The sequence below is a fragment of the Microcaecilia unicolor genome, chromosome 2 (assembly GCF_901765095.1).
Source record: "Microcaecilia unicolor chromosome 2, aMicUni1.1, whole genome shotgun sequence".
In the NCBI taxonomy this organism is placed as follows: Eukaryota; Metazoa; Chordata; class Amphibia; order Gymnophiona; family Siphonopidae; genus Microcaecilia; species Microcaecilia unicolor.
In genome coordinates this window covers 165,288,163-165,302,406 of record NC_044032.1, presented here as the reverse complement: position 1 = coordinate 165,302,406, position 14,244 = coordinate 165,288,163, and the positions used below count along the sequence as shown (strand labels likewise).

Genomic DNA, 14,244 nt, shown 5'->3' with positions numbered 1-14,244 from the left:
AAAAAAAAGACCACAACAAAACGAGCGGAAGCTATCCAGAAGGACCAGACTGAAGCCACAAATGTTGGAAACCAGAATAATTCCAACAACAATGGGGATACTGATTTAAGAACATACTTATGTGGGGCAAGCCCCTTCATAATGTTATAATCCTATTCTTTTCTAGGGAAGGCAACCCTAAATAATGGAAATGGGCCCTGATTCTAACCCTCATAAAGACCCTAAAGGGCAGACTGATATAGCAGAATTAGAAAGGTACAAAGAAGAGCGACCAAAACGATAAAGGGAATGGAACTCCTCTCAAATGAGGTAAAGAGGTTAGGCCTCTTCAGCTTGGAAAAAAGACTGATTCAGGTCTACAAAATCCTGAATGGTGTAGAACGAGAAGAAGTGAAATTATTTTTTACTCTTTTAAAACAAATAGGAGGAAATATTTTTTCACTCAACAAATAGTTAAGCTCTGGAACTCGTTGCCGGAAGATGTGGTATTAGTGGTTAGTGTATGTGGATTTAAAATAAAGGTTTGGACAAGCTCCTGGAGGAAAAGTCCATAGTCTGTTATTGAGATAGATACGGGGAAGCCACTGCTTGCCCTGGGATTGGTAGCATGGAATCTAGCTATTTGGGTTTCTGCCAGGTACTTGTGACATGGATTGCTCAGTACTGGAAACAGGATACTGTGTTAGATGGACCATTGGTCTGACCCAGTATGGCTATTCTCATGTTCTTATCATTAAACCCTCTGATGTACTGTGGATCAGTGTCCAACAATAATGGGATATAAATGTGTGAGCACAAGACCACGCTGCAGCCTTGCAAATCCCCTTAAAGGATGCCTCTCTCAGATGGGCAAGTTACCAGTCTTGAACCTAGCATTATAAGTCCTACTATGCCCTGTTAGTGTTAGTTGAGAGACACAAGGCAGGCACTCTGGGAATGAATATGTGCTTCTATTCTGAGTAGATAAAGAACTGCTAGGCAGACTAAATGGGCCATTTTGATCTTATCTGCCATTATGTACTATGAAAGACATATAGGAGGTTATATTAGAAGACTTACATAACTTTTATATGTGGAAATAATAGTATTTAGACATAAATATTTGTCCAACATATATAATCAGCTATTTTAAAGAAGCTGGTGTGTTCTGGTCATAGTTTAAGGAGGATGAAAGCATATGAATACAAACCCAATTTTGCAACGGCATACTTTAAGAAAATCTAGACATCACCATTTAACACAAGTTCAAAAGCAGGCTTAAGTGTCAGCTAACTACTCATTTGGATTTGCAGAGGTGCATCAGAAGTAAAACATAATAGCCATACTGGGTCAGACCAATGGTCTATCTAGCCCAGTATCCTACTTCCAACAGTGGCCAATCCAGGTCACAAGTACCTGGCAGAAACCCAAATAATAGCAACATCCCATGCTACCAATCCCAGGGCAAGAACTGGCTTCATCGTGTCTGTCTCAATAGCAGACTATGGACTTTTCATCCAGGAACTTGTCCAAACCTTTTTAAGACCCACATACGCTAATCGTTGTTGATTTTTATTTCACTCAGTCTTTCTGATGGCTTTATTTATATACTTGTACATTCAAATATGTAGATATGCTTTTTTTAATGTTACTATGTGCAATGTTATATATGTTTTTATTTTTTGGTATGAAGACTCCTGATGCAGGCCATTGAGCTGAAATACAGCCCGTGTTGTGTAGAAGATACTTATTAAAGGCTATTTTAGCGCCGTTGATATTTTTTGTTGTTGTTTTTTTTCAATTGGCATACTTTACATTTACACACCCATGGTTATACCAGCCATAAACTTGGTGTAACTGCGGTCACGTTAGTGTGACTGGAACACAGGTAACTTACAGTATTCTATACGTTACGTACCCAAGTGGGAGAGAAGCCCACTCATGCTCCACCCAGACGTACGCCCCCTCAAAATACATGCTATGCCATTTATGTGTGCCCTTACAAAGTAGAACTTAGGTGACCTTACACACTTATGTGCTAATATATGGTAATTATGCATTTGTAAGGGGTGGCATAAATACAGGCATCCAATTATAGGCTTGCCCTTTATGCATATAACTGCTGATACTCACCCATGTAGGTTGTAAAATCGGCACTTAAACTTTCAAAACCCCATGTGATGCTACTCTTGCATTAAGGATGTTCCTGTTGCAATCTACATTGGTATTTCCACACGCCCTTACTCATATTTTACAAAAGGCTCCAAATTCAGCAAGCTTTTTGTAAAACTCTGAGAACAATGCACATCCCAACCTGGACAACCCACATTTCTAACCTAGACATGCTATGCAAAACAGGGCCTATAACCTATCACTCTAGTCTAAAAAACCTGCCCTCGATGGATTGCAACAGAATATAATTTATACTTCTATATACAATTAGAATATAAGCTTATAAGATGCAATTACAATATCAGTTTAATTTTTGATACTTGTACCCCACCAAATACAATTATTCATTTCCAATTATTCATATATTTCTCTACTCAGAAATGGACCAGTAGGAGCACTAAATGGAAAACAATTAACTTCAGAATACGTTTTTCTTTGGCCAAAGGTAAAGTGCACAAGATTGATCTTAAAATAAAATTCTAAAGCCACCATAAAGCATAAGACATGTTCAATAAGAAATACTTACATAGCTTGCAAACTTTCTGCTGTTAAATTGTTCCACATAATCTCATTAGCTTGAAGATTCTCAATTTCTTCTAATAAAGACATATCAAACTCTATATCCTGTATCTTGATTTCTGGTGATCTGTTTAAAAAAATAATAAAACAAACTCATTACATGACTTATCTTCATCTAGGAATATAGGAGTTGGAAGGATAATAAAATTACTTATGTCCATAACAGAAGTGAATTCATATTCATGTTCTATCAATGAAATGAACACAAGCTACAAAACAATTCAGAGAAATTTAACACGTACACCTACAGATTAAAAAAAAACAATTTAATAAAATATATGGGGTTCATATTCAGCATGGTTTAAGAAGGCAGGTGAAGCTCCTGCTTGTTTGAATCATGCTCAGTGTCCCAGTTGCTGATATTCAGTGGCACTTAACCAAGCAGTGCTGCTGAATATTGGTTCTGACTACTGAGCTCTATCCAATTAGTACTAGGACAGTCCATGGGCGGAGTCAAAGAGGAGCTGGCAACTATGTGGGTACCAGCCATATTCACTGCAGGTGACCGAATAGCTAAGTGGGCAAAAGTAAGACTGCCTTTTGTGCAGTCCTATCTTTGCCTGCTTAGCTATGTGGGTACCAGCACTGAATACTGGTCGGCACCTGCATAACTTCTGGGTCAGTGGCTGACCCTGGCTATTTAATGCTGATGCCCAGACATGGCCTAGCCCTGAATACGAGAGCTTAATTCTGCCCACAGCTGTCAGCAGCTTTAAAGCCACTAGCTATATACTGACCGGTGTATATTTAAACACTGACCCAATGAGCCAAGTCTAGGACCTGGTTTAAGTCCTGATGAAAGTCTAAGAGTAGGAATGAAATGTAGGGGACCTTTTACAAAGGTGCGCTGAAAAATGGCTTGCGGTAGGTCTAGGAATGGGTTTTGGGCACACACCGATCCATTTTTTAGCACGCTTATAAAAAAAGGCCTTTTTGCCAAAAATGTACATGCGGCAAAATGAAAATTGCCGAACGTCCTTTTTGGTTCTGAGACCTTACTGCCAGCTACTGACCTTGCAGTAAAGACTCACACGGTAACCAGGCGGTAATGACCTGTGCACGCCAAAGGCCACTTGGCGCTCGAAAATTAAAAAATATTTTTCAGACATGCATATTGGACGCATGCCAAAAATGAAATTACCACAAGAGCCATACGGTATTCGGGCTGCAACTCCATTTTGGCACGTGTAGATGCTTATGTGGCTTAGTAAAAGGGCCCCTTAGTTAATTACTGAGCCCAAGTCTCCAATATCATAAACCACAATAATCTCACAGCACTGCAAATTATATTCGGTTTAGCAAAGATTTTGTATTCACTGCAACTACTTCCAATGTAGCAAATATCAAATTGCACAAACTGTGTTAAACTAGAAGTAAACTGCTGTGCTACACACATCATAATTAGAATGAAAAGGTAAGTTAATGAGCTACAATTGGAATCATTTCTGATACAGCAAACTGCACTAAAGATTAGCACAGCTTTACTTCCCTGATTGCGCTAAAACTTTACTTCATCTCCAGAAAAGAAATGAAACCTTTGATAGGGAATTTTTAAATTCCTACAGATTTTAATGGAAGTCTATGAGAAGTTGGAAGACCAGCTCAAAACCTCCAAGTTGAGATCAACAGTGTCCTGGTTTAGAGTACCCAGACTCAGGTGTAGGGTCGCCCTGTCTCAGAGGATCCCTATCCACAGTTAAAACAGAAATAAAGTAAGGAGTTAAGGTTTAATTTTTAACTTGGAGTAGCACACTGGAAAGGGTGTGCTGAGAACCAGAGAAGTCCAGTTCAAATCTACTGCAGTGCAGGGCCAAAAGTTTCACATTTTTTCTCACAAACAGGGTTTCCAAAATCCATAAAAATAACCCACAACTTAGTGAATTTCCGTAAATTATCGAAAACCTATTTAAGAAAGCATACAATAATAATCCATCCTAAATGCCAATTAACAATTGTACCTATGCAAATGTATTCATTAAGCCTTAATTGTTTTTTGCTAAAGTATCTTGATTTGTAGTTTAATATTCCTAATTGTTCAAGTTAATCTTTTACGAACAAAATTAACCTAATACACCTTTCAATTCTTATTAGAAGTTAAACTTTCCTTCTTGTAACCAAATTCACTCTGTATCCTCTACCTTAACTATGTATTTCTCTTCTCCGGAACTGGTATTCACCATTTACGGATCTATGTAAGCCACATTGAGCCTGCAAATAGGTGGGAAAATGTGGGATACAAATGTTAACAAAATAAATAAATACTGAAAAATAAATGAAAGAAATGAGGTTTTGCAGATTTTAAGGTATTTTGTGCATTTCTATTGCTGAACACCCACTGTGAAAAAATTGGCAAGTTAGTACATTAATCTCCCACAAGAGAGATTGCACTGATCAGAAATCAGGTATAAGTTTATTTATTACTTAATATATCCCCTTTACAAAGGAGGTCAAAAGCGGTGTACAATTTAAAATCAAAGACGAGACAAGGAACTATAAATGGTAACAGGAAAGAAGGCAAGAATACAGCGCACATGCGTAACAGAAAGCAGACAGGGGAAGGAGAATACCAAAACTGAGTACTGACTCGCCAAGCAGGCACTCGCTGGAAGAACTTCTCTAAAGAAACATTAAATAAGTATGACAACCCCAACTACAGCCATCAGACTAAACAGGGGAAGAAACACTGTAAACTTAACCATGGAAACATTCTCATGATAAAAGCTTATTCTAAAAATATAAGGCCCCCCTCCACCCCAAAAAGCATCAACGCTGGACCCCTCTCCCCTCCCAGTTCCCCACCCTCCGGGCCTACTTGAAGGATGTACTGGTGGTCGAAGGTACAGTGGGCAGCAACAATCCTTCTTTACTGCTGCCTGTGCTGGCTCTGGGTTCAAAATGGCAACTACAACCTTAATAGCAGTGCACTTTTCTGTGGATTATCAATTATATGAGTTTTACGTACCTTATAAAATATGCCACTTTTCCCTTCATGCAGTAGCGGTACACTGTTTCGTGGATAATTATTCCCCTCCCCGTATATAGGGTCCATTTTTTATTTAATCACACTATCAGTATTCTCAGTATCAACTTTTTATTTAACCACACAGTCTATCAGCAAGCCCAGTTTCACTTTTTTGTCCATTTGAGAAGTGCATAGCAATAGTCACTCCTTCATTTAATAGCACTGATTATATATCTTCACAATCTCACCTTTTCCATAACAATTAGTATGTAATTTTGTTCATTTCCAATACTATCCTTACCTGCGCTCTTTCAGACCATTTCAACTTACTCCCTTTTGAAATTTTCAACCTTTTACATTAGAAGCATAACATAGTAACATAGTAAATGACGGCAGATAAAGTCCTATACGGTCCATCCAGACTGCCCAACAAGATAAACTCATTTTACATGGTATGTGATACTTTATATATATACCTGAGTTTGATTTGTCCTTGCCTTTCTCAGGGCACAGACCGTAGAAGTCTGCCCAGTACTGTTCTTGTACTAAGTTCTGAAGCAACACTTATACCATAAGGTCAGTATCATTTGCCTCAATTTATAAAAATCCACATTATCTATACTCATTTCCCCGCTTTCCATTTTTATTCAATCCTCTGGTACACATAGTTTATATGGGTATTTTTGCACATATTGATTATTGTACATTATATACTCAACAATGAATTCATACATTTATTATTTTCTAACTGCATTTTCTACTTTTACCACACAGTGTATTTATTATATATGTCCGATTCATTGTTTAATTTTAACAGGCTATTGTTTATTTTTAATCTAGTATTATACTTATGTTTTTTAATTTTAATGCACTATTGCTTATTTTGTATTAGACTTCTTATATCCTTCAATCGTTTTTTTTTTTAGACGTTTACATCGTTTTTAAAAACAATTTTGTAAATCATTGCTCTTATGGTCTTATGTTTTCCAGACAATCCATTTATCTATTCCTTTATAGATTCACCATATATCCATCTCAATTGATTTTTAATTTCAAAATACTAGCTGTTTTTTTATTCTATTTTTATATGTATATGAATTTTGACTGTACATTAATTTGATTTTTCCAGACTCCTGAGGCAGGTATGTATAGCCGAAATACAGCGCCATGTCAAGTCTTTATTTTACATCAATAAAGAGTGTTTCTACTTTTTGATGTTCCAAGGTTTGTTTGTGAAGAGCCGTCATCAGTTTCCCACTCCTTTTTCCTTTTGTGTCCTCTTGTGGGATTCTGCTGTTCTCCACTTTCGTTGACTTTGCATTTGCACAACTAATGTTTACACAGGAACAGAAACCACACACCTTACCTGTGAGTGTCAGTGAAGTCAGTGTACTCTGTGGCTGGATCTATCTGCTCAACAGATGTCTGAATCTCCTTATGCACATTAACTATTTCTTCTGACACAAGACTAGTTATCTGAATGTACTCTTCAAGGATTCCTCTCCTAAAATGGAAAAAAAAAATTATTACTAACACACAAAGATCTTTTATACACCCTCCCCCCCTCCCCCCCCCCGCAAGGCTTTATATTAAAACATTTCTCCATTTCCCCCTCTTCTGTGGTATTCAGGAATTCCTACCCTCCCCCATGGTGTTCTTTCACCTCCACCACCATCCTGCCCCCTTCCCCGGAATTAAGAGAGCTCCCACTTTTTCCATCCTTCCTCCCCTCTCTCTAAACAAAGGAAGCTCCCTCCCGAACCCACCCAAGGACTACCATATGGCCCTGGTAGTCTAGCGGGGAGTCAGGGTGGGAGTGGTGCCACTTGCTCCTCTCCATGCTGCCGTCCTCATTCAAAATGGCTGCCATAACTTCCAGTGGATGTCTTGTGAGACTGTCACTGGAGGTCATGGCAGCCATTTCTGGATTGGAGCCGGAATGGATATGTACAGCCTAGAATAGATGTTTTTATCTCTTCCTTCGACATCATATTTCAATGTGATGTTTTATTTGTCACACAGTGCTTTTAATAAATAAGGTTGCTACTCAGCCCTTCAACCTCAATTCATGACCTCTAGTTCTACTGCCTTCCTGACTCTGGAAAAGGTTCATTTGCAGACTAATACCTTTCAAATATTTGAATATCTGTATCATCTTACCCCTGTTTCTCCTTTCCTCCAAGGTATACATGTTCAGGTCAGCAAGTCTCTCCTCGTACGGTGTGCAACACAAATTCTCATACCATTTTTGTAGCTTTTCTTTGCACCGTTTCCAGTCTTTTTACATCTTTAGCAAGATACAGCCTCCAAAACGGAACACAATACTCCAAGTGGGGCCTCACCAACGACTTGTAGAGGGCATCAACACCTTCTTTCTTCTGCTGGTTATACCCCTCTCTATACAGCCTAGCATCCTTCTCGCCACAGCCGTCGCCTTGTCACATTGTTTCTTCACCTTCAGATCCTCGGCCACCAGCACCCTAAGGTCTCTCTCCTGAGTCGAGCTTACTAATCTCTCCCCTCCTATTCAGTATCTCTCTTTTGATTTTCTGCACCCCAAATGTATCACTCTGCACTTCTTGGCATTAAATTTTAACTATAAACTTTATACAGAAACTATTAATGTCGAAATAAAACAAACAATAAAAGTGGAGGAGTGGCCTAGAGGTTAGGGTGGTGGACTTTGGTCCTGGGGAACTGAGGAACTGAGTTCGATTCCCACTTCAGACACAGACAGCTCCTTGTGACTCTGGGCAAGTCACTTAACCCTCCATTGCCCCATGTAAGCCGCATTGAGCCTGCCATGAGTGGGAAAGCGCGGGGTACACATGTAACAAAAAAAACTCAAAAAAAACAAGGAAAAATAAATATATCAACTATATGATTGTGCTCAGTTTTTTTGTGTGTATTGCATAGACCTGGAGTCTCGAAATTAAATTGTAACTGCCAGACCCTCGACCATTCTTCTAACTTCCGAAGATCCTCTCTCATCCTTTCTACTCCCTCCACGGTATCCACTCTATTGGCTATCTTCGTATCATATGCAAAAAGGCAAACCTTTCCTTCCAACCCTTCAGCAATATCTCTCACAAATATATTAAACAGAATAAATCCCAGCACCGACCCCCGAGGAACTCCACTAATCACTTTCGTTTCCTCTGGAAGGATTCCATGTACCGCCTCCTCACTCTCCACATAGCCACTCTCATTATCTTTCAGTCTTGCAATTCTATTCCTATATTTTCTCCTTTCTCCAATATATCTGAAAAAGGTCTTTTCACTTCTCTTTACATCTTTAGCCATTTTTTCTTCCACTCGCGCTTTTGCTAGCCATATTTCCCTCTTCACTTCTTTGAGTTTAATCCGATAATATTTTCAATGATCCTCTCATTGCGTTCTTTTGTATTTCTTAAACAAAGCCTCTTTTGCTCTTATTTTTTCAGCTACTTGTTTGGAGAACCATATAGGCTTCCTGTTTCTCTTGGTTTTGTTTACTTTCCTTGCGCAAAGATCAGTTGCCATATTTATAGCAGCCTTTAGGTTTGACCACTGATTTTCCACTTCTCCTAGACTTCCCACTCCAACAGCTCCTTCTTCAGGTATTCCTCCATTTTATCAAAATCAGTATGTCTGAAATCCAGAACTTTGAGTTTTGTGTGTCCGCACTCCGCCTTTGCCCTTAAATCAAACCATATCATGTGATGATCACTATTATATAGGTGAGCACTAGATCCAGCATTGACCCTTCCCTCGTGGGTTCTGTCACCACTTTGACACACGTCCACAATCTCCCTACTTTGTTTTTATTATTTTTGTTTTTGTTACATTTGTACCCCGCGCTTTCCCACTCATGGCAGGCTCAATGCGGCTTACATGGGGCAATGGAGGGTTCTTTCTGATTCTGCAGACGGGACGTTGCAATCCACATCAGACAAGTTGAAATCTTCCAACAGTAGCACCTCCCCTTTCATACCAATCTTTTGAATATCTTCTATCAGATCCTTGTCTAGCTTCTTCGTTTGTGCAGGAGGTCTGTAGATAACCCCCATGTGGATAGAGGTTCCTTCCTCTTTCCAGGTCGATCCATAAAGCTTCCTCCTCTACCCAGGTCCCCCGCATTTCAGCCGCTCTGATATTGTCTCTCAGATACAGCACCACTCCTTCACCCCTTGGCCCTCTCTATCCTTCCTAAAAAGATTATAGCCCAGTATAGTCACATCCCAATCATGGGAATCATTGAACCATGTCTCTGTAATAGCAATAATATCCAAGTTTTATTCAAACATCAGGGCTTGCAAGTCTTGAACCTTTTTACCTAGACTACGAGCATTAGTGCTCATTAGTTTCCATTTGCATAGTGAGTTTAGGTGGTTTTCTATATTTAGATGGCCTTTCCCTCTGCCATCATGTTTATTCTGGGGGTGACTTTCTGCATTCCCTTGTTTCCTTTTGTCACCTCCGCCTTCTAGTTTAAATGTCTAGAAACATACTGTCTGAATTTCTCCCCAAGGATCCTTTTTCCAGTCACAGAAAGATGTAGCCCATCATTACAATAGAGCCTGTTATTTCTCCATGTATCAACCCATGCTCCTACGTATCTAAAACCTTCTTCTTTACACCAAGACTCAAACCACTTATTGAAATCCACTGTTTTGCATAGTCTTTCCACTCCCTTCCACCATGTGAGAATTTCTTCAGAAAAAGTCACAGTCTGAACCAAAGATTTCAGTCCCTCCCCAAGCTTCTGGAATGCTCTCTGTGCTGTAAACTTGCTATTGTTGGCCAGGTCATTTGTCCCCAGGTGAATTACAACATAATTATGGGGTCCTTTTGCTGAGGTGTACTAACAGGATTAACTATGGCTCTTTTGCATGGAATCTTGCTACTATTTGGGATTCTGCCATGTACTTTGACCTGGATTGGTCACTGTTAGAGTCAGGATACTGGACTAGATGGACCATTGGTCTGACCCAGTATGGCTATTCTTATATATGTTCTTTATGTACATGCAGTGGCGTAGCCAGACCTGACATTTTGGGTGGGCCCAGAGCTAATATGGGTGGGCACTATATAGATATAGATATATAGGTAGACAGATATATAGAGAGAGACATGAGCAGTGTTTCTTGGGATACTACAAAATAATGCCTTAGAATGCACTTGATGATGGATTTCTAAGTATTCTGCCCAACAGCTGCCCTACATCAACATAAACCACTAAATTAAGCTAGCTTGGCACTATTAAAATTTATTGTTGGGGAATTTTTGGGTGGGGATGGGCTCCTCATTGCCCTAGGCACGCACTGGCAGTGAAACGTCTACCCCCCTCCCCATCCAGAAGCCCACTACCAGACCACAGCCATCATTTTGATAACAAAAGAGTGATCAAAATGCTGGCAGGTCATGGTAGTGGGCTTCTGGGTGGGGGTGGGCTCTTCACTGCAGGGCAAAAAAAGGTATATTTTAATTAAATATATACATTTTCTGCCCTAGGAAGTGAAGTGCTTACCCCACCTAGAAATTCCACAACAATAATTTTTAATAGTGCCCACCAGGCCCCAGCTAGCTTAATTTAAACAAAAATTACATGATGATAAAATTATGATGTAAAAAAAAACCCAAAAAGCAGTTACAATTTTATTACCTGCTGCTGGGCTGGCAGCTGGTGCTGCTGCTTGGCACTGGCAGTAAAGTTACCTGGGCCTGGGGCTGAGACAGGATCCGATTCTCGAATGATCTCTTCTGTTCTTCTCAATTCGAAATCTGGAAGACCACCACCTTTCCAGGGAGGGCAGGCAGAGCCAGGCTGAGGCTCGCACAACCCTGCGTGCGTTCATGTGTGCATGTGGCCATGTGCGCATGTGGCCATGTGCACCTATTTTTTTAGCCTGCCCTCCCTCAGACCACGTCACGAGCGAGCAGAGGAGCCAAGCGGAGCGAGAGCAAGGCTGAGAGCATGCCGCCGCGCACAGCCATGTCCGGGTCTGCTACCGCGTAGGAGGACGGAATCTTTGTGTATAACCACGAGGGCGACGCACTCTCTGCCTCTAAGCCTGAAGGTAGGTGGGCTGGGCTGAATCTGATCATCGGAGCCCTGAAAGCAGATGCCCGCGACCGCGACGTAAGCTAGGCTTTGTGCGCTTGAGTGGTGGGCGGGCCTGAAATCGGAGCCTGTGGAGACTCAGAGAGGACAGGTAGCTGCCAGAGCACCGCGGTGCCGTCTCTCTGTCATCAGGTTAAGCTGCTGCGCTCGCTGCTGCTGCAGTTGTGTGGCGCTTGGGTGGGCGGGCCTGGGCCGAAATTGGGTGAGCCTGGGCCCACCCGTAGCTATGCCCTTGTGTACATGTATCTAGTAATGTTACAGAAATAATAACAAACTATTCCTAAGGTTTCAGTTAACCAGGTACTGGTGCTGAATTTTGCTAGTGTCTGGCTAACTTCCAGCTCTGCCCCCTAAACAGCTTCAGCTCCACCCCGACAGTGGTGAGGCTGAGATGATTTTCAGCAGCATTAGCCAGATAACGCCACTGGAAATTCAGGTATGGTCCAGTAAGCAGCACTTACCTGGGTATTAGCCAATCCTACCTGGATAATACCACTGAATATCATGCCCACAAATGTTTATTTTCTGGGTCTATTTTAGTCTTATGTAGATGAATAAATCAAAGTTTTCCTTGCAGCAATTTATCTCCAACAACCCTTCCACTCTCACATGCTCACTGTCCTCTCACCTCCAGCTTCAATGTTCACTCTTAGTAATAGCTGAACAATGGAGCTGGTACGACTCTTCCTGTGTTTATCAAGCAATCATTTAATTTGGATTTGGTTAGGTGTATTTTACAAACTTTATCAGTAAAAATGCAACAACAGAAGCCCCAGTTGTAAAAAAAAAGGCCTAATAGTTTTAAGGTATACAAACATAAATAAGAGCAGAAGACGACAATAAAAATAAATACTGCATAAAGTACATCTTACAGTGCTTGTATCATTTCTTCCTGCATCTTCTGTAGAGAGTCAAGTAATAAAGGGAGGGTTGTGTCATAATACTGATGTTGGTGCAACTGTGCCCCTTTCAGTGCCAATACATATTGATTATGAAGCATATGAAGTTTCATAGTGGCTTTATCGTAGCGATCTTTGGCCTTTTCTGTCTCCTTTCCTAGAAAATAGAAACAAAAAACAATTCTGGTCAGCTCACAGAGGAATCCTTTAACCAAGCTGTGATAAAAGGGGGTCTGCGCTGGCGTCACCTCATGTTTCTGACACACACACCAAGCCCCCCTCCCTTTTACTGCACCGGGTAAAAGGGTTTTTATAAAGAAATGACCGTACGATAAGTGAACCACTTGCCATGTGGCCATTTCGGGGGCGGGGGAAGCATTTACCGCCACCCATTGAGGTGGCAGTAAGGGTTCCCGCGCTAACCCAGTGGTAACAGACAGCGCAAGGCACTGTCCGATTACCGCCAGGTAAACACCAGCAATACAAAAATTAAAACATTTTTGTAGCACCAGAAGTAATGCGTGCTGGGAGTGGTACCTACCGCCGGGCTGCTAAAGTAGCCCAGGGGTAGTTCTGGATTAGCGAGTGGTAAACCCACGTTGGGCTTACCGCCACTTCATAAAAGACCCCCATCAAATGACTCGACACTGCAGCCGTATTTCGGCGCTTGTGTGCCTGCTTCAGGAGTCTTGTGATGTTCCAAGAATATTTAGGAGAAAAACAAATTTTCCTGTATGACAAAATAATGGGATTTCACAATCCAAATCAATGAAAAGAGATACTTCCAAAGCCTACAGCGGCAAAGTCAGCAAGGAGTACAAACACGGCTGCTGTGTCGAGTCATTTGATGACCAATAATAAAGACTTTGTAACTACATACGTCTCCCTGGGTTATTGAAGGAGCCAGATCATCCTACTCCTCGTTTTGCTGAATTACTATAACGTAGGTTTTGAGGGTTCCTCCACCTTCGGTGGTCACTCCTTGTCTCATGAATTTTTTTTCCATACACCTTTTTTTTTTTTTTAATTTAAAGGCATTTATTTTCAGACTATCAACACAGAGTGACTCCAATAAGTACATGCACACAGGAAAATATAATCTTCATAGAAACATAACATAGCAAACAATCAGATTTTTAGAAAAAGGGCCAAAACAAAACAAATGCAACCCCCTCCCCAACACCTCAAACAGATGACACTAGGACCAACCAAAGGTTTATCCATATATCTTTATAAAGATTTTCAGCCTGCCTATGCTTTCAAACTGTATGAATTTATTTTTAAATTCCCTAGGCAGGTTACAAGCATATAACACACATAATATAATCAACATTATATCATTCACATGTCATCACTAACATAAATATCCATTGCATTAGTGCTTCACTATTCCTCCAAGATACTAAACCCAACATACTCTTACACTATTAAACAGCATAGAAGCATCAAACCATCCATTATATTGCTGCACTGTTCTGCCTAAAAGTATAACGTTATAACTGAACATAGTCCTATGTCAGACATTTAAAAAAAAAAAAACCTGAACTAAA

At 40.5% G+C, this 14,244-nt stretch overlaps 1 protein-coding gene across 3 annotated transcripts in view; it reads right to left on the bottom strand.

Annotated features, from left to right (window-relative positions):
- The window catches only part of FER (FER tyrosine kinase), a 370,578-nt gene that overhangs the window by 265,401 nt on the left and 90,933 nt on the right, over positions 1-14,244 (bottom strand). For all 3 annotated transcript variants that reach the window (XM_030193456.1, XM_030193455.1, XM_030193454.1), the window contains exons 5-7: positions 12,668-12,851; positions 7,059-7,196; positions 2,678-2,797 (exon numbers count right to left, since the gene is read on the bottom strand). In XM_030193456.1, the coding sequence (XP_030049316.1) occupies positions 2,678-2,797; positions 7,059-7,196; positions 12,668-12,851 (442 nt within the window). The remainder of the gene's footprint in view (positions 1-2,677; positions 2,798-7,058; positions 7,197-12,667; positions 12,852-14,244) is intronic.